The sequence below is a fragment of the Macadamia integrifolia genome, unplaced genomic scaffold (assembly GCF_013358625.1).
Source record: "Macadamia integrifolia cultivar HAES 741 unplaced genomic scaffold, SCU_Mint_v3 scaffold155, whole genome shotgun sequence".
NCBI lineage: Eukaryota > Viridiplantae > Streptophyta > Magnoliopsida > Proteales > Proteaceae > Macadamia > Macadamia integrifolia.
This window is the reverse complement of record NW_024868256.1, coordinates 410,672-437,460: the sequence shown is the minus strand read 5'-3', so window position 1 is coordinate 437,460 and position 26,789 is coordinate 410,672. Positions and strand designations below refer to the sequence as shown.

The window sequence follows — 26,789 nt, the reverse complement described above, 5'->3', positions numbered from 1 at the left end:
TTATGTATGTGCAAGGAACAATGACATATGCCATTTCTATTTCACAAGGGGCATGGCTGAACATTTTACCCCTATGTGTTAGGGTGTAGGGGCCACACTCCCCCACAAAAACCTTTTCCCCAAATTTTGAGGATGCTCTTATTCTCATTTATAATCTCTTGTAGTTTTTGTTTTCTTCCTTACCAACAAAAAAAAAAAAAAGTCATAGTAGACCTAACCAACCAGATCATCAAAAGTCATAACATTGAATGATGATAATTTGCTTGACGTTTCTTATTCTCCATTTTGATATATATGGACTTTATGCCTAATTTTTTTGTATTCAGAAGAATGAATGTTCCTTAGTCACGTGACCCTTACAGAAATGACACACCCACCCTTGCTTAGGCTAATGTGCATCCTCATTGGCCCTCGCAATTTCATAGATGCTTTATGAGAATTGATCAGGTGAACCCAACGTGTGAAGTTTTAGCCCCATCCAATATTCTAGTTACATTTGCAATCCATGGATTCCATGGGTTGACAATTGGCATGCCCATCCATGATGAGTGGAAAACCTCTCCGCTTCTGCCATGTCATAGAAGGGAAATATCCTGGATTTTTATGAAAAGCTAGTAGCTGGACCCAGGCCCACTGTTTAGTTGGATTTCCGTGCCGCGTCTCTTAGTAATCAGTACGCGCACATCTCGCACGCACATCTCTTTAAGGTTTGTCACAAAGGCTCACAAACTCACAAACTCACAAACCTAACAAACCGACCCGAGACCAGAAAAAAAAAGCCCTAATCCTTATCGGGCAACCAGTCGGACTTCGGTGAAGAAGGACCGAAGGAAGGAGACCCCGTCTGCAACTTCACCCACCTCTACTTGGTTAAATTTCTGCTTTACCTGTAAGCCACGAACCACCTGTCGGTTTCTTTTTAATCTTCTTGATTTCTTCTTTCGCTATAAGATTATAGTCTCGTTTCATAATTCGTTGCATACTCTCTCTCTTACCGCAGGATTTTTGTTACCCGAATTCTTAATTCTTGTCTCAGATGCAAATTCATGGTTTCTAACGGTTTTAGTTGATAATTTTCGTTTGAATTATAAAAATAAATCTGAACGTAGAGGTTTGATGGAATTGGCATTTGCGATGAGATTAGGTTTGGATTCCTTCCGCTGTGTTTCTGTCTGTGTATGCTGTTCTTGTTTCGTTTCATATGGATTACTGATTATGGAGTTTTGAATTAGCGGGTCCCTTTGGATTGGATCTGTCTTTTTCGTTTTATTTGATTTTCAGTTTGGCTGCAGTTGGAATTGGGTTTGATCCACGTCAACCCCAGCTGGGTCGGCATCTGACCCAGTTATAAAATTTTCAGTTTTCTGAGTTTTAACTGTAGTCTAGAGTGAATGGACCGACCCATGACCCATGGGTGGGAATCTGTTACGATTGTTGGTTCGTTGTTCATGTCTCAAGATTTGAATGTCTGAGTAGCTTTCTGTTTGTTTTGGTCAGGTCCGGGTTGTAGTGTGGCATGTTCTTATCGTTAATTAATTAAGGTCGTTTTTTATTAATTCATTTTCGGATCTTATTGTAGTCTGTAATTTGTGTAAGACAAAATGACCTTACTTATGTATTAGTTGAGACTGTTGTATCATATCAGAGATGATCTAGATTTTTAGTGGCATTTTGTTTCTTAGCAGATGCATTAGCTAGGGAAGGGATGAGGTGGGAATCAATGTTCATTGGGCCTTTGCCATGAACAAGATTTGAAGGTCATTCATGAACCAATAAGGGCTGTGGTTCTGATTTTGTTTTATTGGGAGTGTGGCTGATGCTTGTTTTGTAATTTATTATGTGCTTGAATTTTGGCTTTTCTGTTGATGCAATAATGAAGTAAATAACTTTAATTGAACACCTTGAGTATTTTACTTTTATTGAGGAAGAACAAGAAGTTATATATTTTGGGTCGTGAGCCATTGTTTTACTGGTGGTATGCCAGTTGAATCATCCTTCCGTTCTCATGCTCACCTAAGTTATGTCCCCCATTATTGCGTGGTTTGAGGATCGGGAATGTTGGCCTATGAAGCATCTCCATGTTTTATTTTTTATTTTTTTGGTTCTACTTCTATTGTGAGCATGGTTCAAGGATTAGTCAAATCGGTTGAATTGGTCGATTCAAATTGGAATTGATTGAGCTCAATCCCTGTTCTAGCTGATTCCTGCAACCCTCTTTTGAATCACCCATTATTTCATATTTGATCTTTTCTTTTTTCCATTGTTTCCTTCTTTCAGTCAGTAATGTTGGTATGAGGGTCATGCATGTTGGTGCCGTTTGACTACACTGATGTTCCATGAGAGTGGTTTAAGCCAGTTTTTTCTTTTTTCTTCTTGGTTCTGTTCTTGAGGAAAAGTTGTGGAATAATAGCGTGTTTGGTAACAAAGTACAAGAAATATTTATGAATCACAAAAGAAGCAGAATTGCGATTGGAAAGCACTTTACAATACATTGGAAGCACTTCCACAATACCAAATTTACTCTCATTATATGTTAAATGATTATTACATTTTAAGGGTAATAATATCATTTCAACCTTGTCTTCTTCCCTCTCTGCTTGTGCAATCTCTCTGTGCTCATCCACATTCCTAGAGAAGACTCTTGTGCTTTTTTCCACCACCTGAAATCCACTCAATCCATCAGACATAAAATCAATGTTTCTGAGAAACAACGCCAAATCTCCTTCATCTTCCAATGCAAACAACAAAGAACGACTACATCCAAGTACTAGATAAATCAAGGTCCATCATTGAATTCCAGACAGAAAAAGCCATTATTCTTGAGTTCAGCGGAACAACTAATCTGAGATTCATAATGGAACCTTGCATCAGATCCCCCAAACCCCCCCCCAAAAAAAAGAAAAAAAAAAAAACCCTAATTAATATGTTTAACAAGCTCAAACTCGACTCAGCCTTATCCCAACTGAATGTGGTCGGCCGTTATTCTTGAGTTCAGAGGGAAAAAAACCCTAATTATTAATATCTAGTAAGAAGATAAAAAAAAAAAAAGAGCAACCTAGTGCACGGGGCTCCTCTGCTACTGCGGGGTCTGGGAGGGGCAAGTTGTACGCAGCCTTACCCCCTGCATAAAAAACAATTGATAAAACAAGAAGAACAAGTACCTGTAAGGCACAAAGTAGACTCTTTCATATTTTAATGCGGGATGTGGAGCCCCATTGGAGAAGTTGTCAGAACTGCAACCATCCATTTCTAATGAGTTCAGGTCTCTGAGATAAAAATGGAAAGCTTAAAATAGGAGAAGGTGGATAGAATCATACAGAAACTACATAAAAATAAAATAAATATGAAAATAACACAGGTGTAGTGGCAGACTAGGCCTAAAACCTTGTTTAGCTAAGTTGTCTACCTCTTACTTAACTGTCCATTGTTTCTATTGAAATGCACAGTCCTATCTTAATGTAAGCATGATATGATGCAGTACATGAGCTCAGAAATCTTCAAGGAGCTTGCAGGTTGAGAATGCTTGTTTGCAACATTGCAAACTGCCAGGAGTCAGAACCCTTAAGAGATTACTTTATGATAAGAAATTAGCTTAGAAGAAGGTAGGAGATTACTGTATAACAAGAAGTTGGCTTAGATGAAGGTAGGAGTCTTCTTTCACCTGGTTTCATGTAACTACCACCTGGATTAGAAGCCTTGCTTACCTTTCTTATAGCAGCCTTATTAATCATGATTTTGAGAGAGAGACATCGAGGGATAGAGAGCTAAAGTCATTCCACTCCCACTGCTCCATCCTTACCTTCTGTTCTGTAATCAGAATCTCTTGTTTTTTCTTTTCCCACCTGGTTTCATGTAACTACTGTAGGTACCATGGACCTCCGCCCCCGCCACGGGATCGCGATACTACACGTAGCGCGTGTACACACGCTCTAGGGTTCAACCCTAATGAGATGAGATAGTATCCCCTGGTCGTCAAATGCCAAGGGGGGGATACACGCTATGGGTAAAAGGGAGTCGCCACCTAGAAAAGGGTCTAGGACCATAAATGTCTCCCCCAATCAAGGGAGAGAGACTAATGACTCTGATGGATAAGGCTAGTTTGCACCAAGATTCTGGGCAAGTGTCAAGTGACAGACTGGGAAGGTGTTAGGCACCCAGTCTGCCCGACCCGAAGGCCGGTCTCTTTTTGTTTGACCGAAGTTTATTTGTACCCTACTAACTAGTCCTAAATCGAGGTCACTGAAAACCCTAAACTAGGTATCTAAGCATGACATGTGAAAACCCTAAACCAAATGTCTAAATTATGCTAGCTAGGTTATGACGTAAATAATGAAATGATTACACTAATTAAATAAGCCTAAATGATTTAATTAATGTATTATGAGTCTTAGATTAAGCTAATGAAATACGCCTAAACCTAGGATTAGTTTAGCAACTTATGAAACCCTAAATTAAACTAATTCGATTAATTGAGCCTAACCTAGATGGATGATTAATGAATTTATGAAATCCTAAATTGAATCAGTTAAAATGGTTAATCCTAATCCTTAGTAATTTGTGAAATAAATTATTGCAATCCTACTTAATCTAATTGGTAAAAATATTTTTAAATTAAATGGGGCCTAATTAAATTAGAAAAGTTAAATGGGCTAATTACATTAAATGAATGCATTTTTTCTAATCTACCTAATCTAGTAGTAGGAGGATTAAACTAAACCTAAGGTTTAATTAAATTAATTATGAAACCTAATTGGACTAATTATGTCTACTTTAAGCTAATCCTAAGATGAGTTAAACATTTTTCAAAACCCTAGTTAATCTAATGAGAAGAGAATCTTTTAACTAATTAATCTAGTTAATTATCCTACATTAAATAACTAATTAGTTGATTGATTAAAATAAACAAACCCCTAGAGGGAAAAAGATTGGTAACTACACAAGTTTAATAAATTGAATTGAATGAAGAAATCAAATGCAATGATTTAAAAAGCTAAATTAACAAACCACAATTAAATAAACAACAGTTGAAATGACTAATTACATTAACTAAGTTACTTTAATTAATCTAAATTAATACTACACTAATGCAAGTGAATGTTGGAGTACAAAAGATAGGAGATAGTAAGAAAACCCAAATCCCCAATACGCACCTAATGCTACGAGCCGGTTTGAGGGGCCAGCCACGCCCGTCCTAAACTAAACACGCCCTAAACTACGTCCCATATATTATTAAGAGATAAAAGAAAACAGAAAAAAGAAAATCATGTCAAAGATCCTTATCCGATGTTGGCAAAAAGAAAAATAGATTCAAGTACGGTCTAATCACCACAGATCTCAAACCCAACAAAGAAAAGAGAGCATAGTGAGTTTTTCTTCTTGTATTTCCTATTATAAAATATATATACCTCCCTTTACTCTCTTTCATAAACAATATGAGATTAAACATTCCCTACTGTTCTGCTTTAAACAAAAAGCAATATCAAGCAGATCAATGGTTCAGACCTTGTGGACAATAACAACATGGGAAGTTAATAGTGGTGTTTTGAAACTCATATAATACAACTCCACAAATCAAATATTAAGTACTTCACATAACAGGACAGAGAGGGAGCTTCAAAAGAGATTGTTCCACTAGGGAGAGCCAGTAACTCTCAACATATTGGGGATCTATCAATGGCACTTGCTTTTTTGCACTCGAAAATGGTGGCACACTGAGACAATTGACATCTTCAGGCAACCCGATGTTGGGTTTCCTGCAACATATTGGGAGATCTGTGGATTTTGTGCAAATGGACAGGAGCAGCAGTAGGGAAGGAAAAGAGAAGAAGAGAAGAAGAAGAAGAAAAGAAGGAGGTGCAGGCTCGGATTCGGTTTCAGCAGCAGGGAAGGATATTTTCACAGAGAATAAAATCCAGATTTAAAAGAAATCAAAATAAACAAAATCAGATGGTCAAACAATGTTGGAACTGGGATCGAGTTCAACAAATCAATAATAGAACAGCTACTGAAAATCAGGGATCAATCTACTGGTTAGATCAGCAAATAGAAGGTAATCTTAGTCGATCTAGGATGGGGGGAAAAAGTAACTTCACAGACCAAAACAGAAATGAGAATGTAGAGATCTAAGAAAAAAAAAATCGATTACAGTATATGAATTAATAATCAACCAACAGAATGGCAGCAGTACTAGATTGATTATAAATCAGAAACTCAGATTTAACAAATGAAGGGAGAAAGGAGTAGTTGCAGGTTTGGTTAGGAAGAAAAAGAGAAGAAGAGAAGAAGAAGAAGAAAAGAAGAAGAAAAAGAAGAAGAGGAGAGGGAGGTTCGGTTGCTGCTGCAGGAGAAAAAAAAGAAAATAAGAGAAGAAGAAGAAGAAAAGAAGAAGAACTAGTTGCAGGTTCGGCTGGAGAAAGAAAGAAAAGAAAAGAAAAGAAGAAGAAGAGGGGAGGGTTAGGTTGTATGAAAAATTCTGATCCGAGGGTCCAGATTGAAAGAACAAAAAGTAACTTAAAAAAGACTAAACCAAATAAAGTAAAAAAAAAAAAAAAAAAAAAACAATTAAACTTAACTAAACTAAAAGAATAAACATGAATATCTTTAATTGGACCGAAATAAATCAATTTACATCTAATAAACCGTATTTAACCAAATTGAGACTAATTAAACATAATTAATCTAAATAAATCAATGATTAATAAATTAGGAACTAATTTATTAATTAAACTAATTATAAATCACTATTGGGAGGAAAAAAAAATACCTTAAACCGGCTTTAATAAAAAAACAAGGGGAGATAACCCTTGTGCTTTAAGCCCCGAATCGAACCGAACCGGACAAGATCTCCCGGCTCAAGGAAGAATTAATGTATTAAACTTTTAAACTTGGAGAATGTTTGATTTTAGAGGGAATTAGCAAAAACCATATTCCTTCTCTCAAATCCTTTTTCAATTTTTCTCCCCCCTCTTGGAAGAGGGGAAGGGCTATTCTTATAGCTTTGGGACTTGGGACAATTCTCTCAAATTTCCGATGTGGGACTAAAAAACTAGAGAGAATTGTCCCAAAAGGCTTGCTTTTGGACAAAGGGGTTTGGGCGCCACGTGGCACCCTTTGATTGCTCGGAATGGAATCTGATACCGAACTTTGGAGTCAACTTTCGGGGGTCATATCTTTCAAACCGTTTGTCGGAATTCGACGTGTAATATGTCGTTAGAAAGCTCAGTCCGAGCACTATCCAATGATGTAAGACACGATTGTAGTCTCGATCGGGAACTTTTACAAAATTATGCATAAAGTAGGGACCTGGATCATATAATGAAAGAGAGAATCGGGCGTCGATTCGCATAGTTCTCGCATCAAAATGTAATGTCCGACTTGAGGAGACAAACAACAATAATCCACAACATCAAATTCTAATTTTTGAAAACATTTTCTCTTGAAATTTTATAGGAAAAATTTGTCATTTTCTACTCTAAGTTTGAAAATTCTCCAAGTATAAAATGTCCAACATGTAATCCTTCACATTATCATCATTGCCGGGGGGTGATAAAATTCGGTGTCTACAACTACCAAGTACCAACTGGATAAGAAGCGTTGTTTTTCCCCCGCTTATGTCATCCTTATTAATCATGATTTTGAGAGAGAGACATCGAGGGATAAAGACCTAAAGTCATTCCACTCCTGCTCCACTCCATCCGTACCTTCTGTTCTGTAATCAAAATCTCTTTTTCTTCCTCTACTCATTGTTAAAATATCCCAGGATAGTCCGATGGTGGCTGTGCTATTTCTTATGATATCCAGCATAGAACGCTGGACAAAGACAACTTTCTCCAACCACCAACCTGTTCCAGGTAATAGTCCCCTGCCCAGCTCAATATGTCTTCGCCCTCTTCTTGCCTTACATATTGAGTTGCTATAACACAAGGTTAACTGGTTAATAGAGGAAGATTTTGTTTGGGCAAATAAATATTCCATGGTTTAAGAATGAAATGCGATAGAACTTGTTTGATCAGGTGGGGGAAAACAAAAACCCTCCATGATCTATAATGGGAATCCAAATTGTTTTTGTTTTTGATATAATAACTCAAGTCATTTCATTCAGCAAAATCCAAATAGACTGTATGGTATACCTGATGTACATGTGTATACAAAAGTGTATCACAAGAAAAAATCCTGCCTTCTATGGAGGCAGGTGTGAGAAGACCAGAAAAACTCCATGCTGGATACAGAAGGGAATCTGGGTGGAAATTATCTTTGGTGAAGTCTTTTGCAGCCTTTTGATAAAATTCTTTTTGGCATATTGAAAAAGGTAAAGTCAGCAGGTGGTTGCAGTAGCATAAGGGATAGAGCTGTAAGATGGTAGCCAATGTCTGGTGCATGGCTAGTTGATGTATTGCACAGGTCAGGCAGTTGGTATATGTGCTTGCTGCGAGTGTGTGGAAGCGGTTCAATGGATAGCAGCAAGCATGTGCCAAATTTTTTAAGATAGATTTTTACCAATATACTGCTCCTTTAATATCTTATGACATTTGTTGCGAACCAATAACAAAATGCATAGAGATTAGGGAGGGGGAAATTTTTTTCCCGTGAAATGCAATCAAATGGTGTGTAAACAACATCCATTTCAAAGTTCATAATGTTGTTTTCCCAAGCTAGTGATAGCATAGTTATCAAGGTGGCAAGGTGACCAAAGTGTTAGAGGTACTGCCTAACTGCCTTGGCGATTTGGCGGCCGTAAGGCGTTGCCTTGGCAAACAAAGCGTTCTAGTGTTTTTTTTTTATATAACCATTTTATTTGGCACAAATGGCATATTAAAAATTATACATTTCTACTTATATGTTAAATAAATATTAAAAAATCATACCAATGCAAAATATTCATCAGAAGAACAAATCAACAAAGGGAATAAACTCAAAAATCATTAAGCCACATTAAGTCATCAAAAATCAACATTAAGTCCCGAAAAATCAAAATTTAGAGAAATGTTCTTGTTCTCTAATCAGTTTGACTAGTGAAATGATTTTATTTTTATGAGACTTTTTGTATTAGGTATATCACAAAACCAACTTTCCAATAGGTCTAAGATTACTTAAATATGAGATGTAATGATAAAGTTATGTTTCGGTCGAACTTATTTTAAAGTGCGCGAATGCTGTTAAAATCGCTTGAATGAAAATAATTTTATGGACATCAAAACAAAAGACTACTTTACCGGACTTTTGTTTTTTAGCAATGTTTTACCATGATAAGATTTATGAAAATTTCAAAATTGAGAGAAACCCTAACATTTGAAAGTTGGAAATCGCCCCTACAATAAAAAATCTAGTTTTTAATCCTCGGACGAGGGGGTTGTCTTTTGATCCGTTAGGAATTTTATTTTATAGGGGGTATTTTCTTATTTATGAATAATATCTTAAATATAATATTTAAAATGATTTGGCATAAATAAGTGCTAGAACAGAAGGCGACATGCAGTGCAATAAGGCGACAATCACCTAGGCCCTAGGCAAACCGCCTTTAAGACGCCTTGATAACTATTTAATAGTATCTTGATTTGGAACTCTTGGCATCCATGGAGGACTCCACCCCCAATCATGTGGCTGGATTCTTTCCCTCAATCATGTTCCAAGTGTGCTTCTTAGTCGTGTCCAACCAAAAAAATACCAATGGAAGAAAAATATAAAATGAATTTATAAATAATAATTATTTTCCTGGAATATTTTGCATTGGAACAAATGGAGCCTAAGGAAATGCAATTTAAAGCCCATGGAATTCAAGCTAGAGCATTATATTTGAAACTTGAAAGAAGCAACTGCAAATGTTGGCCTTGAGAATACTAGGAGTATTGGCTCCCAAGTTGTCTCTACAGACTAGACTAATTACTGAAGGCGCTAATTCCCTCAGGATCATCATTTCATCCGTCAAAATAAAGTTGGTGTTGTCCAAAAGTTGGGACCTGGTGATGGTAAACTGGGAAGTGGATGGTGGGCCAGTTTTGAAGTTTTTTGACAGTTAGGCTTTAGTGGACATCCTTGATTGTTTGGAGTTAAATTGCTTAGAGTGGACAAAGTGTTCTGTTTTCCTGGTTTTATTTATTTTTAAAATCTTTGAAAGTTTTTGTTCAGATATCCTTTTTCTCCTTAGTTTTTCTTCCTTTCATTTTATTTTCTGTTTTCCCTTTACCCCCTTCCCTAGCATTGTTTGTATTGAGTTTAAAGTCATGATTTTGGTCAGGACCAAAACCAAAATATCTCTTTTGTTTCGACAAAGATAAATCAGTGTTAAGAAATATATATTCCATTTGTAGTTTCATGCATTTGCAATTTCAACATTATTGGCAGTTCTCTTAAATTGATAATAGTTCTTGTAGTCATCAAAGCACAGCACCCTATCATATGTGTGGTCTTTCTAGTAAAAGGTTGCATCGCGTTACTAAAATGTCATTGCCTCATACCTTTATCATGGTAAGGCCCAGATGGAAATTCTGTTGGGGGTTGTTTGAACTTTTGACTGGTGGGAAATATCCTTCAGATTTGTTAAAGTGTTTTTTCAGAATTGTATAAGTTTGAGACCAAAGTGGAAATGGTGTTAGTCAGTTATTAGGTCTCAAAATGTTTCTCATTTCCTAAGTGTTTCCAAGTTATAAACTTTGTTTGGATACGCAAATGGATTCTTTTATGCATAATTGGATTTATTTAAGATGGTGATTGATCTCAGGCTGATCTTGGTGGAGATACAAGCAACAACCTTTTCTGCAAGTCTCTCCTAGATGAAGTGGCTTCCACAATGCCTCCTCCAACTGATCTAGCAATAGTCCCATCTCCGGTAACTTTGAGGCAATATAGTTTGATTTCTTCAACGATTTCCTGATCTTCTTCATATGCTTTGTGGTTTTCTTGTGGTTCTTCTTATCATGATCATTGATACAGGGCACTGTCGCCTGATGTACTTTAATTGAGATACACCGCCTTGGCAAAAAAAAAAAAAAAAAAAAAAAAAGATTTTCCCTATTAAGAGAAATGAAATAAATGCCTACTACTTCATTTCTGAAGCCTGTTGGTTTTCTATTCTGAATCTTGATTGAGTTATGATTCTTACCCATTTGGTTTGTAAGACATGAATTCGATTTTTGAGGCCTAGAATCTACCTTTTAATGCAAGACACCCCAAGAATGCAAGACACGCCAAGATCCAGATTGAGTGATTTAAATTCACCATAGACGTGAATTTATTTTAGGGAAATGGTTTTTTGTCCAGGAGTGCGGCCTATGCCAGCGCTCCCTGTCTCTATTTCTCTCCTCCTGAAAACAAGGGGAAGAGAAGTCTTTTCACATGGGAAGGAGAGAGATATTCACATGGGAGTGCTGGAGTAGGCCATGCTCCCCGGACAGAGTTCTTTTTCCCTTTATTTTATAGGGCTATGTATATATTATTTGTAATTAATGGTTTTTTTTTTTTTTTTTTTTTTTTTTTTTTTTTTAATTGGGGTTGTTCTAGCTGTTAGTGGGTTCTTTTTAGTATTGGTTAGGATTTCTTTTTGTAGTTTAAAATATTATATTAACCATTCTAGGTGTCCGTAACAAGTTTGTTTGTTACAGAATTAGTTTAGGAAATATAGGTTCTAGAGTCCTAATCAAATGCATGTTTGATTTCTCTCTCTCTCTCTCTCTCTCTATAGATTGATGTACACTTCCCTAACTGAGTTGGAATATAATATTTGGGAATTGAGATGGCTTATGTAGCAAACTGCTTTGCTGCCTTTGTTCTTGCTTCTCTCTCTCTCTCTCTCACTCACACACACACACACACACACACACACACACAGAGTTAATGCAGTTTGAAGCATGAAGAAGAGAGGACCAAAACAAAATTCAGTTAGCTCATCGAGCGAGCCCAACCAACGAGCCCTTAGTCCACTTTCGTGGCTGTTTTAACAGCTTTTGCTTGGGGGAAAGACGGCTAGCTTTATATGCTGTTTTTAGTTAGTTGCTATTTAGTTATTACTATATATTTAGATTTTAGTTACAAGATATTATTTTGGTTTCAGTTACTAGTTATTTCTTTTTTTATTTACTTCCTGTACAGGGCAGCCCACACCATGCGTGTGACTCCTTTCCTTTTTGGTTATTGCCATTAAACACTATATATTTGTAAGGGCCTTTAGTTCTCAACAAGATTTGAATGAATGAAATGGTTTGATGCCATGTTGCTGTGTGAGAGTGTAAGGAGAGATTCCTTAGGTCTGTCAGTGACAGACCAAGGCCATAGGTGTGAGGCCTTGCTCATAGCTCCCCCTCTCCTTTCTTCCTTTTCTTCCCCCATCGAATCCTTTTACTTCCTATTGTAGAAATCTGCAAAAGCTATCACTGAGAGGTACGGAAGCACTGTTCTGCACTTCCATTGCTGTTGTTTAAACATTAGAAGATTGTTCTATGTGTTCTCAGTCAGAATTTGTCTTTGAGGACTTCCTACAGGGCTGCAATACCTTCTGTACCGTGTTCTGGAGTAGCATCTGTGATTGCTGATTATCTGCCCATCAAACCAGTAATTGTGGGTCATCTTTTGGTATGTTGTTACCACCACGCTAGGCCTCCTTCGATTAAAATCCCTTGGTCATCTGATGGCCAGATTCTCCTAAGGTGCGGAGTTTCTAATCTTGGGCCTTACCATTTTGGAGTTCCATCTCATATCTTGTGATCTAACCTTCAACCTTGGCTTGATGTTGTTACCACCACGCTAGGCCTCCTTCGATTAAAATCCCTTGGTCATCTGATGGCCAGATTCTCCTAAGGTGCGGAGTTTCTAAACTTGGGCCTTACAATTTTGGAGTTCCATCTCATATCTTGTGATCTAACCTTCAACCTTGGCTTGAATTTTGAAGGGTATATCCACCCAAGACCATGATTCTTCGATTAGAAGGGTCTGCCTATCTGAGTGTGTTGGTTATTAATTTAGTAACCTCATTATATTTTTCTGAGTTAAAAGAGCCTCTGTTCTGCCATTTGTAGTAGAGAGCCTACTGTTGGCTCTCCTATGTCTGGGTTTTAATTTCAGTGGATAATATAGCACTGTGACTACCGACACTGTCCAGGCCTTGCTAATAGCTACTGTTTAGGTGGGCTCCTACTTTCCGGTTGTTAAACAGGTGTTTTAATTACTGTTGTCAGTATTGGGTGATCCTATAGTGGGTTGGGTTGATAGTTGACCCAGCCATGCATCACTCTCCCCCTATCAATAACAACAACACAACAAACTAAGACTTATCGCAACTTAATGGGGTCGGCTACATGGATCAATTTGAAAAAAAAAAAAAAAGTCCACGCAGAATTGGGGGAAGGGAGAGATGAGAAAAGAAAAATATGAGAGTAAGAGGAAAGAGGCACAGCCCAAGAAGTCAAGTGATGCAGTTGCACGATGGACTTAGGAAAGAAAAATCTTTGATTTGATTTTCTTTTGTTTTAGAAACAATACTTTGAAATTAGTTAGTTTCTAATTTTAGATTAGTTTCCATTTTAAGTTAGTTGCCATTAATTGTTTGATTTTCTTCCTTTATATTGGACATGTAAACGATGGAGAAGTTCAGTTTTAGATTTGAATGAATTTGAGAATTTATGTTTTGATTGGAAACGATGGCTGCCATGGGTGGTTTCCCTTTCTCTCTCTTCTGAACTGTTTTCTTCTTCCCCTTCCCCTGACTGTCTTTTCTTTTCCCTCTGTTCTTCTTCTCCTACTGTTCTTCTTCTTCTTCCATTCTTCTTCTATCTGGTTCTCTTTCCCAGCCCCTGTTCTGGGTGATAGTTGCTGCACTACTGAGGTGTTTCGAGCTCCTTTATATGTGAGTTGTTTGGGCCAAGGATTTGATCGCAGGAAGCCCTCCCCTAGGCGACACAAATCATCAGATTTCAGCTGCCGAAAAGTCCCTTTACCATCTGTTATCATACCTGCTACTGAGACCGACTCTGTTCTACCGCCAGGTTCTACTTCTGGTCATTCCCGCAGCCTCCCAGCTTGCAAATCCAGGTGCTTATCTTGTGGGATCAATAGAGCCTTTTCCTGAGAAGCTTCGCCTGAAATCTCAGGCCAAACCGAGACCTGTTGGCTAAGCGCCATCGATCTGAAGCCTCTCCTTACCGTTGGGTTTTTACACCCTAACGTGACCTAAAGGTAGAAGATGAATTCTCTTTTATTCTTAAGTTCCCTAATTAATTATATTTACAGTAAACCCCTTCTTTCTTAAACCTGTGTTCTAATATTTCCTTTATCTTTGGTAATTTCAGAATACTCCTTCTCTTCCAATTGTTATTTCAGTTTAACCCCACTACTTTCTTTATTTCCAGAATTGGTCCTTCCCTTTAGATTTAATTCCTGTTAATACCCTAATCACTCAATTCACTCAAAAGATTCCTAAATTGTACCAGAAATTACAAAATTGCCTCTACTTCTTTGAGAACTGTTTTAATTGTTAATTGTGGGCCCATAAGCGATCCGATTCCGACTTTTGGAACCTGGATCCGCATCATCAAGAGAATCTCAGCTACATGGGTCGGCAACATGGATCTTTGCCATCCAATAGGCTCTATCCAAGGTCATACTTGGGACAAGACCGAGACTATGCGTGTCATTTCTCACCTCTTCACCCATGGTCATTTTAGGCCTACCCCTAGTTCTGGTCATTTTAGTCCTACCCCAAGTTCTTTTAGCTCCTTCTATCCAAGTCAAATCACTCCTTACTGGGGAGTCCTCAGCCTCCTTTGAACATGGTTATACTACATCAAACGACTTTCACGGAGCCTCTCGTTGATTTGGGCAACTCCCAAATCAGCTCTAAAGTACTCATTCCTTACTTTATCCTTCCTGGTTTTGCTGCACATCCATCTTAATATCCTCATCTCGGCAACACATAGCTTCTTTGTATGACACTTCTTAACTGCCAAACATTCCTCCTTATATATCATGCCTGGTTGCACAATCAAACCTCTTTCTCCCCTTCGATTTTTTATCAATTTCTGATTTTAGACCCTGTATTTTCTCTATCAATTGAGCTCTCCATATTTTCCTAATTTATATCTCTCCATCCACCTTTGACCACCTTTTTCTCTCTATTCAATCCACCTTATCTATCTCAGTTATCTATATTATCTTGTTTCTGGTTTTATCCTGCGAAAATAGTGGTTGAATCTGGTATTTATCCTCTAAACTTCCGACTGTTATATACTCATATCTGAGATCAGGTTTCTTCCATATCTAGCCATCAGATTGCAACCCTCTTTTCCCATTCTCTTAACTTAGCCCATCGCTGCGGATTGTTCTATTCAAATTGCATCACGCTTGCTTCTAATTTAAGTGAAATATTGGCTCCATGTCCCCTTCTTAAAGATGGTGATAACCCTACATGTAAAATGTATTGGGTTTGTTACCCTTAGAAATTTTTGCTTCAGTTCTGGAGTTGATATATTTTTTCAAGACAAAGATGTTATGGTACATGAGCCAGCCAATCCTTTGGCAAAGAACCATGACTATTTCTTTAACATAGTAGCAAATGCTTGGGAATGTTAATGGTCTGTTTAAAAACAGGAAAAAGAATGGCTTTGATGGAGACAGGTAATATAGCTAAAAGAATAAACATGTCGAAACTCTGTTGAATGGGAATGAACTCACAAGTTAGCAGTGATTTTATGTTTTTGTTGGAAAAAAAAAAATAAAATTTGTCAGTCAATTCCTTATCCCGCTGTAAATTCTATGAGGGAGGTTTATGATCAAAATCTTCGAAATGCACATTTTACACCTGAGAAAAAGCTCTGGGCTTTACTTGCCACTGTGTATTTTAGATGCTTTAGGGATTAATGGGATTAATGATGTGACTGGTTCCACCGAAGGTTTGAAGGCTCTAAAACTTGAAGAAGCTAAAGAAAAAATTTGGCTTCTCCTGTGTAACCAGTTGGTGGATTCTCTCTTTGTAGGCATTGTAGGGGTGGTTGGTCAACCCATCATTTGCTCTAATTTGCTTGTTTTGGAATATGTATTCACACTCTGGAAACTTCAAGAAAATTTCCAATTCCTAATAAAAACTCTACTCAAATAAAAGAAATGGCTTACCTGGTGCATGAGGCTCCTGCCTAATGTAGGAAGGCTAGGTTGAAAAGGGATCAACACTAACTAACCTACAGTAGCCTAGGATCGAAGCGAAAAAAAAAACTTTTCACTGGTAGGAGCCAATCCAGCCTTTGGATCAGGCTTATACTACTGTCAAAGCGAGGCTTCTAGAAGGTGGTTGCAATACTAAAACAGGGCCTGCATCAGGTGAATAAATCTTCAGGTCTGGGGGTTTGAAGATTTCAGCAGAAAACTCCAGATGATAGGGGCCGCAGGTTGTAATCTTGACTTTCCGTATCAGAGCTTGAAGTAACAACTCAGCGTAAACTTGTGATATCCAACAGTAATCTCTGGTTGTAGTCATAATCTTTGAGGGATCCTGTGATGTCTTTAGATTGTAGAAACAACAGAATAGAAACAGGGAATCGAAGGGAAGAAATAGAAGAAGGGGATAGGGAAGGGGAACTAGGGGACTATCTCAGTCCAGGGTCTCTCACCTATGGCCTCTCACTATAGTCTCTCAGAAGAACTGCATCACACAGAAAACCAGTGCAAAGCCATTCTTTTTCAACATCAAAATTCATGGGGATAGTCCCCTTTCTTTTATTAATAGATTGCAATTACAAGAGAGAGAACCCTGAAATAGAAAGTACATGTGTGGCATATAGCAGGCTGCCAAATGGTGACTAGATTCCTTCCTCTTTACAAATTAGAAAAAGAAATTCCAAAAGATCTTCCTTAATCCACCATGCAAGCTGTCCAAGTGGGGCCCATAACTGAACCTAGCGATTGCTGTAGAAGGACACAATTCAAACAAATATACAAGAAACTGTTCGGTTGTTAACATAAGAATGAATATAGCATCTGAAAGATAAGAAAATGAGTGGTTCAGTACCACAGCAGTTCAGAAACTACATAATCAGGAAGATCAGAACATATCTTCCGACATTCTACACCTTGAGAATTTACTTGTAATCAGAAGTAAACAGTAATAATTTTGTATAAGGTGAGAGGATCTTACAGGAAAATGAAGGGCATTGAAAGAAGTAAAAACAGAACAGCTCAACCAATTTGATCGATTCATGAGAGAAGCATGTGCAAAATCCTCACCGGAGAAATAGATTTTGATCGGATAGACAGTCATACTGGACTAGTAAGGATATTTTCAAAGCCTGATCAAGAGTCAGTAAATCAGACCTGAAGTATAAATTAAGATTGTAGTTGAATGTATGAATTTAACATCAAAGCAAATGTAATGAAAACAATTTCAAGGTTATTGGAAAATAAAATGAAATATATATTGACAACCAAGGGGAGAAAAATAAAAAGATAGATAAATGATCAACAAACAATATGATTTTTGTGTGTTAAAGCAGTCTACTGCTTCGATGTAAAAAGGGTGATTATCCTATATAATTGGCATAAGGTCATCCATTGAAATTCAGACAAGACTGGGGAAGACTAATCACTTCCATTTATTACCTGTATCCCAAATTGTGAGCTTCAATGCCATCCCACCAACTGTGAGATGCTTAATCTTAAATCAACATCTGGAAATTGTTAAAACAGGGTTGTATCAACGTATGATTAGATAGGTAAAAAAAAAAAATGAATGGCCAAAAAGGTATACTTGACTCATCTTTTCACCATTGGAACCTAGAAGTAAACAATACTACATTGACAACCTGAATGGTTAAAGATTAAGGAGCATCTATGATGGTACATGCTTAAGTCTTCTCCACCCAATTAAATAATACCATATGATTGACCGGTTGTGTAGCACATGAAACAGATACAACAGTCTTGCGTTGGTGGTTTGTAGCATTAGTCTTTGATAGAAATAACCTATCTATTAACTGAACAGAAAAATACAACTGTAAACATAATAAAATGTGAATGCAACTGTATAGCTCACTCATTGGAAGTACATTATAGGATAATCTATATATGATAACATAGTTCATCAATGAAAAATAGAAAAACACTATATAAAATTAAATAAATTTCTTTGGCCATTCATCCACTAGTCTTTCTGTGTTTTTATTGGCCATAGACCCTTGAACTTGGCATATCTTTCTTCTTCGTTTCTTCTTCGTTAACGGTTTCAATATCCTCATCACCATGTGATGATAAGATTTTGCAGAGAGTCACCGACTCTGATGTAGATAAGTCACTTAATGGGGTTATTTTATTGCAAATAAGCCTTGGGTTGGGTTATATATGTGTTGGCCCTTTGATCCTATGGGTTTTTTTTTATTTTTTATAATGGGCCATTTTAATGGGCCTAAAATATGGGTAGAAAGTAGAAAAACGGGATTTAATTCATTAGTTTAGTCAGAGTCATGTTTTGAGTCTATTTCCTTTGTTATTTTAGTTTCCTAGTCAGTTTAGGTTTCCTAATCAGTTAAGGATTGAGTTAGGCTTTTCCTTTTTAGTGTTTGAGTCAGTTTTGAGTCTTTTATACAAGTTTATAATGGGCTACAACATTGAACACGAATTTATTAATGAAAAAAAAGATGGCTTATGCTGTTGTGTTGTGGGATGCAGTTGGGTGAGGTGCCCATTCACTAGTTCTTCTTCTCCCTTCTCAACGCTCCATCGAATTCTCTTTCTTTTTTTATTTTTTATTTTATTTATTATTATTATTTTTTTTTTGAGAGTGTTTGAGAGCTAAAACCAAGCTAATTGGAGGACATCTTCTATATTTAGCCAGAATTTCAGATCTTGCCTGGGATTAAGATCACTTGTGTTTCTAGTTATACATTAGATTCTACCCAAAAGACGAGATGGTTAGAGAGTTGTTCTGCTGCATTCGAAGGATAGGGTATCCCATCACACTAGCTTTTGTATTTGGTAGTGAGTATGTGATGGGGACATCAAGGTGTACAGCCGAAGAAAGAAGAAGACCCAACCTTCTTTGTGGTTGGAGGATTAGAAGAAGGGAGAAGAAGAAAGAAGAAGAAGAAAAAACAGGATGAAAGGGAGGCTCGATCTAGCCTTTCCAGCGCTGGATCGAGTCCCTCTCTCTTTCCAAATTTTGTCCAGATCTTGTGGACCTCACTGTTGGTAAACTTAGTAATTTTTATTTCCTAATATCTAGTTTAGTTAGACTTTGAATTACGTAGGAAACTACTTTAGTTCTTATTTTTTTTTTAGAAACTTCTTTATTCTGAGATTATTCCCTAGGATTTACCTTCCTTTTTTTTTAGCAACTAGTTCACTACTTATGTAAAGCCATTGGCCACGATGGAGGTCAATGAATTTTGAAAGGAAAAAAAAAAAGCAAAGATGTTGCACCTCTCTCACGTCTCCCCTCTCTCTTGCCTCTAACTATTCCCCCCCTTTTCTCGATCTCTTTCTCTCTCGGTTCCCTCCTCTTTCTCTCCTCTTTCTCGCTATTCCCTCATCTCGTCTCTCTCTATCACTCTCTGTCACTCTCAGTACTGCTATATATTGCTGTAGCCATTAGTCACAACACATTGAGAATTATTTCAGTCGTATAAGCTCCAATGGACTGTTGCTGTTTTACCTCAACTGCTGCTACACCATTGTAACTGCTGCTTGCAACAACTGAAGGCCATGCTCCTTGGAAAGACACCCACCTAGGCTATTGCTGATCTCCTTTTCAATAATCGGACTGTTGCTGGACATCATCTTAAAAAATCTGGGTTGCTTTCTTTTATTCTCAGATTTGGGCAATAGGTGAGTAGAGACTGAATTTTCCCATTCCCCATTGTCCCCTCATTATTTACTCCATCATCTTCCATTAAAACCCTCCCCTTTCAGCCCATTGTTTGACCATTATTTGCACCACTGTTTTACTTTAGATACTACTGAATTTCTTATTACAAGTATGACTGATTTTGGAGCATATAACATGGTATTTTTATCTATCTTTGGTGCTTAATAGACTAGTGTCATAACCTAATTTTGCTTGCTGCTATGTTCCCTACTCCATGTTCCCCCTTGACACTTGAGTGAGTTCATGTGTTTTTCTTCATAGATCATTATTGCTCTCTGTTACTTTGTTCATTGGTCTCACTTTATTTTGCATGTTAATCTTGTTTGCTGAGCTTCCTTTATCCAGTCTAACCCAAGTCCCTTGAGTTTACCCTACCTAGTTAGTTAATCTTGTAGGAAACCTAGTCACCTAGTCACCTAGTCACCTAGTCACCTCCTACATCAGTATGTGAGTATTTTTTTCCTTCTTTGTCAAGATTGCAAAGTGATAGACCACATTTGCCTTACTGATGGCTCTAAGTTTGGCCATCTTGTATTAGTTCCGTCACCTTCAAAACATGTGACAAGTTAAAATAGACATTTCAGAGTAAATCCTATTGAATGGAATAGAAAACACAATGATCCTAGTTTAACAGAGGAGGGACAACGTGCTTATAAATGGAACAAGTTAATTCCAAATGTGAAGTTTACAGCTATAGCGAACGAACCCCAAAAAGGAATCCATACACTCGATAACTCGCCCTTTCACAGCTCAACGTTGATCTTCTTCTTGTCTTCTCGTGGTACCTAGCCCAAACAAGATATAATAACAAGAATAACTCACCCTTTTGCTTCTTGTTGTACCCATCTCAAGCTTATCAGATATATAATTGAAAAAAATTGGCGGTGTAGGGAACCACACTACTCCTTTTAGCCGCTTGAATATAGGTTATGGGAATTTTGATTCAAGTGGGCAGTCCATTGTAGGGGCAGTTCATTTGGGCTGGAAATTACTGTTTTGTTTCTCCCCCATAGTTGCTCCTTTATTTCACTTTTAGTTCTCGTTCATTGCATCTGAACTATTCTTTGAGTATAAATCCTTGTTAGCTGGCTACTATTTAATCTTTTCAAATATAGTACTACATTACCAATAGTGAAGTTCCCCAACCAAGTCACCAGAATGCATGCATTCCTTTTGACAAACTTCTTATTCTTTTCAAAAGCTGCAAAAGATGTATAATTGTCTTGTGTAGACCTGGGGCTTTGATTCTCTATTGCTAGCAACCTTTCATTCATTCTTCTGTGTCCTGTAGTGATATGCTGTAATATTTCTACCAAAAAGAAAAGCGATCTGTTGTAACATCTCCAACACCCTAGCCATAGGATCAGGTGGGTTTGGGGTCCTTCATATATTCTCTGTCATACCTCTGATATCTCTTAATGTAGTACCATATTTGAAAGGATCAAGATAGTAGCCAATTGACAAGAGTCTATACTCAAAGAATAGTTCGAATGCAATTAACGAGAAATAGAAGTGAAATAACAAAAAAAGAAGAAGATATTTTGGACGATTTTACCCTTATACCTTAGTAGTGGATTGGTACAGATCGGGGATCGGCCTCGGCCGATATCGAGATCTATCAATCATTGGCTAAGCCCAAATGTAATAAACCGATAATGAAACTCTAAGAAAAAACCCGACAAAATACAAAATCAAACCATACTTGTGGATTAGATTTTGTTTCTGTTTGGCCTAATATCAGACCAATACTGGTTATGCCTGCCCAATTGGACTAAATTAACAAATTGACACCCGTAAGTGAAGAGAATACAGAAACGAGAGGTTTTATTTAGTTTATTATTATGGAAGAAATCAGACCGAGCTAATCGATTGTCACCCGTAAGTGATGAGAAATCAGTCCACCCAACTGTTATTGATCGGATCGAACCAACCGATTCCCACCCTTGAACTGGGGTGGCTATGCATGAGTAAGTAGTGGAATTAGAGAGATTTGAGTCGGTTTGGAGTGTTCTACTAACAAGCAAACTGCCCACTTGAACAAGGTGCCCATTGTCTGTATTCAAGCGAGTGAAAGAGGGATCGTGGTTTCCTACATCGCCAAATTTTTATTTATAATATTTGCTAAGCTTGGGATGGGTACTACAAGAAGTAGAAGGGTGAGTTATTCTTGTTATTCTATTTTGTTTGGATTGGGTACTACAAGAAGATGAGAAGATCATTGTTGAGCTGTGGAAGGTGAGTTATCGAGTGTTTGAAAGCCTTTGGGCTTCATTGGCTTCAGTTGTAAACTCAATATTGGTAGTTAACTTGTTCCATTTATGGGCACATTGTCCCTCCTCTGTTAAACAAGGATTATTTCTTTTTCTATTCCATTCAACTCTGAACTGTTGATTTTCACTTTGTTAATTATTTGGAAGGTGAGAGAACTAATACAAGATGGCCAAACTTAGAGGTATCAGTCAAGCAACCGCGGTCCATTACCATGCAATTGTGGCAAAGAAGAAAAAAGATCATCGCATGCTCATTGTATACAAGAGGTGGCATGATGAGATACCCTATCCTTCGAATGTTGCAGAACAACTCCCCTAACCATCTTGTCTTATGGGTAGAGTTGGTGACCTTATGCCAATTATATAGGATAAACACCTTTTTTACATTGAAGCCATGGACAAGTTTCTACTTTAACACCCCAAATTATTTAAGTTTGCTGATCACTTATCTATCTTTTTATTTTTCTCCCCCTGGTTGTCAATATATCTATCGTTTTATTTTCTAATAACCTTGAAATTTTTTGCATTACATTTTCGTTTATGTTAAATTCATACATTCAACTGAAATCTTAATTTCTAGCAGTTCACAGGTCAGGGCTGATTTACTGACCTTGATCTGGATGTTACCAATGTCCTCACTAGTCTGGTATGGCTGTCTATCTGACCAAAATCTATTTCTACGTTGAGCAAAAATAACTTAGGAAGAAGTCGAAATAACTTGAATAGATTAAGGAAACTTCTTCAAAATCGAAGAAGGTTGCAGTCATGATCTTTCTGTCTGCAATTAGATCATAATGTTCTCAGGTCACATCTAATTAGCATGATATTGGGTTTGTTGACAGATAACTGAATTAACTATATAATACCATAAGTTATATGTGTTTCGATATGGACAGCTTAGTCCTAAAATAATTTGGAGAGTTTCTGAGGTGTTTTGTTTGGTTGGGTGGATTCCCAATCGGTCGCACCACAAATTCAGGTATTTTTATATATCTCTTATCATGTGATGCTTCAATTTATAGGAGTTTCTTGCCTTAAAAAAATTTGTAGGTCTTTGTAAGGGTTCTGGTGTTCATTTTGGTTCTATATTTTTTGTCTTTGTTACTTTATAAGAGCAACTTTTTTACACCTTGTATTCCTGTTTCACGGATGCATAGGCTGCAGCAAAAGATCAAGTCCATGAGATGGAAATATCAAGTCCGACAACTGTTGTAAAACCGAACAAGAGATTGACTTCTGTTGTGTGGAACGACTTTGAAAGGGTAAAAAAGGGTGATGTTTGTGTGGCTGTTTGTAAACATTGCAAAAAGAAACTCAGTGGATCAAGTACCAGTGGTACGTCGCATTTAAGAAATCATTTAAAAAGGTGTAGGAAAAGGACTAATCATGATATAACTCAGCTACTAGTAGTTAGAGAGAAGAAGAAAGATGGAACCCTTGACCTTGGAAACTTTAAGTTTGATCAGGAACAGAAAAAGGGTGAGACATTTAGCCTCGAAAATTATAAGTTTGATCCAGAGAGGAGTCGACTTGATCTTGTACAAATGATAATCTTACATGGCTATCCTTTGGCCATGGTTGAGCACATTGGATTCAAAATGTTTGTTAAGAATCTCCAGCCATTGTTTAACCTAATGAATTGCTCTACGGTTGAGGCTGATTGTATGGCAATTTATGGAAAGGAGAAGCAGAAAATGTATGAAGTATTGGATAAATTGCATGGTAGAATTAGCCTCATTGCTGATATGTGGGTTTCGTGTGAAAGTGGTGGATACTTGTGCTTGACAGCACACTACATTGATGGGAATTGGCAAATGCAGAAAAGGATTCTCAATTTTGTAATGGTTGATCCCTCTCATACTGAAGACATACTTTCAGAAGTTCTTATGACATGTTTGATGGATTGGGATATTGATCGTAAACTGATTGCCTTGACACTGGATGACTGTTCCACCAATGATAATTTTGTTTTTAGAATTAGGGACCGGCTCACTCAGAATAAGTTGCTTTTGAGTAATGGTCAATTGTTTGATGTTCGCTGTGCTGCACATATTCTCAATCTTATTGTTCAAGATGCATTGGATGCACTACGTGATGTGACAGAGAAAATTCGGGAAAGTATTAGGTATGTTAAAAGCTCACAAGCAAGGCAAGAAAAGTTCAACGAAATTGCTCAACAAATTCGGGTTTATAGTCAGAAGAGCTTATGTATTGATTCTCCAATGAGATGGATTTCAACATATCTTATGCTTGAAGTTGCCTTGGAATACAAGGATGTATTTTCTCTTTTGCGTGAACATGACCCTGCTTACAAGCTAGCACCATCTGATCTAGAGTGGGGAAGGGCAAGTGCCATTACTAACTATTTGAAGCTTTTCTTTGAAGTTACCAATAACTTCTCGAGCATTAAACATCCTACTGCAAATCTTTATTTTCCTGAGATTTGTGATGTTCACTTGCAATTGATTGAGTGGTGCAAAAGTGCAGATACATTCATTAGTGGTATGGCACTGAAGATGAAAAGCAAATTTGATAAATACTGGAACACTTGCAGTTTGGCTTTAGCAATGGCAGCCATTTTGGATCCTCGATTCAAGATGAAGTTGGTGGAGTATTACTACCCACAGATATATGGTAGTGCTGCTGCAGATCGCATAAAGGTTGTGTCTGATAATATTAAGGAGCTTTTCAATGACTATGCAATATGTTCAACATTGACTAATTTCGAGCATGGTTTGGCTTGGGAAGGTCGGGCCAATAGTGGATACAGTGGTACTGGATTACCTTCTGCTAGCAATGACAGACTTAGTGGTTTTGACAAGTTCCTTCATGAAACTTCCAATACGCAACGTGTTAAGTCAGATTTGGATAAATATTTGGAGGAACCTGTCTTCCCTCGTAATGTGGATTTTAGCATATTGAATTGGTGGAAAGTTCATACACCAAGGTATCCTATCTTATCCATGATGGCTCGTGATGTTCTTGGGATTCCAATGGCGACTGTTCCGTTAGGATCGACATTCAATGCTGGTGGCAGGATACTTGATCCTTACCGGAGTTCTCTAAGTCCCGACATTCTGCAGGCCTTGATATGCACACAAGACTGGTTACGAACTGAACTAGAAGGTTACTTGGTTCCTTAATTTTAATTTATTTTATTTTAATAGTTCTGTTCTTATTTTCAATTTTCCTTACTTTCTTCAATGGATTCATACCTGTAAACAGAAACGCAGCCATCCTCGAGCCATGCTATTTTGTCCTTGTGCCTTGACACAACTTAGTCTGTGCATCATGGTAAATTCAACTGGTTCTATTTATGCTAGCTAATTTTTCATTCCTTGTCTATATCAGTTTACTTGTTTATCCTTTCAATTTGCAATTGAATTAACGCATGAATTGTTTTCTGCAAGGCTCATGGATCATTATGTCGGTGCCTATATTGTATCTGGACACTTTTTTCTTCTCATCCTTCATGACATTTCTACCATCTTTGGAGATTAAATGCTATTTGGGAAAGATATGTTAACCTTTCTATGCACTGTGAGATGTACCATTGTCGACTTAAAATGATTTGAGGGGGTCTTTATCTTGCTTTAGGGAAATTTAATGATCTGTGTCTGGTATTTTAGTTGCCATCATTTCGTCTTTCAATGGTCTCGAACTCCGGATCCGGTTAGACGGGTTTCATGGCTAGTTATCTGGGTTCTTAAGTTCAGAGTGAAAAGAGCTTGTTAGTGGACCTCTTTCATCTCTGATCGAGGATTCCACCCTGTATTTTACTAGCCTGTGGTGCATTTCCCTGGTTTAACCATTTGTTTTATTTATTTTTGTTCAGGTGTTTCATGTATATATTAATAGAGAACATCAAAGTGTGTTTACAATATGGCTAGTAGACTAGCAGACTCAGTAACAATACATGGCTTAACCATTTGTTCTTAAATAGCAACATGGGGTGATTGTCACTTTGTTTATTTCTTCTGTCCCTTCTGAGTGTATTTGCTCAGACATTTCACGCATGGATTCTGTCATGGTATTATGTGGTTTCCTTATGATTTCTACAAGTTATATGATTTAGAGGCACCCCAAATATTGTAACACAAAGGCGATGCTACACAAGATCTGTTAAATGTATTACATTCCTGTTGCCCGGGTTGCAGCAAAATTGTGTCCACTTATTCTCACGTGGAAAGGTGGTGTGGCTATTTCTGACCGGATAGAGAGGACATGGTCTGGATTAGTCACATTTTCTTTTTTGGCTTCCTGCTGGAGAAATTCCCTCACCAGTGTCAAATAAGTTTTTTCCAACGTCAGTTGTCTATTTTCTCGACGCTGTTATTTATCGATGATTAAACGTCGACCAGAGCATGTTCAAAGTGAGAATTGGTTATTGAACCAGTCAACGTCCAACACTAAGTGTTTCTAATTACAACATTTTGGCATATGCTTTCCTTTAAATCTAACATAGGCTCTGTTGCAACTTTAGAAGAACATGAAAATATGATAAAGACTAGAGTAGAATCTGTCTATCCATAACTTACTTTGTGTGATCAAGTCCCTTGTTGCGAGGAGAAAAAAAATGGAGGAGCAAGTATCTTGCCAGTTTCAGACCTGTGGAAGGAAGAGCAACACAGAAGACACAATGTGACATTCTTGCTCACTCTCTCTCTCTCTCTCTCAAAAGTTAT

At 37.4% G+C, this 26,789-nt stretch overlaps 1 protein-coding gene across 5 annotated transcripts; it reads left to right on the top strand.

The window, feature by feature from the left end:
* Positions 1–718: 718 nt before the first annotated feature.
* Positions 719–26,075, top strand: LOC122064183 (zinc finger BED domain-containing protein RICESLEEPER 1-like). 5 transcript variants are annotated; one of them, XM_042627895.1, is made up of 6 exons: positions 719–889; positions 1,686–1,757; positions 10,718–10,825; positions 23,262–25,230; positions 25,330–25,394; positions 25,514–26,075. In XM_042627895.1, the coding sequence occupies exons 3-5, from the start codon at positions 10,787–10,789 to the stop codon at positions 25,383–25,385; spliced, it is 2,064 nt and encodes a 687-aa protein (XP_042483829.1). In that variant the 5' UTR covers positions 719–889; positions 1,686–1,757; positions 10,718–10,786; the 3' UTR covers positions 25,386–25,394; positions 25,514–26,075. The 5 variants fall into 5 exon arrangements, with proteins under 5 accessions (XP_042483829.1, XP_042483830.1, XP_042483827.1 ...); XM_042627896.1 differs by having other exon boundaries at positions 1,683–1,757; XM_042627893.1 differs by lacking the exon at positions 1,686–1,757.
* The last annotated feature ends 714 nt before the right edge of the window (positions 26,076–26,789 follow it).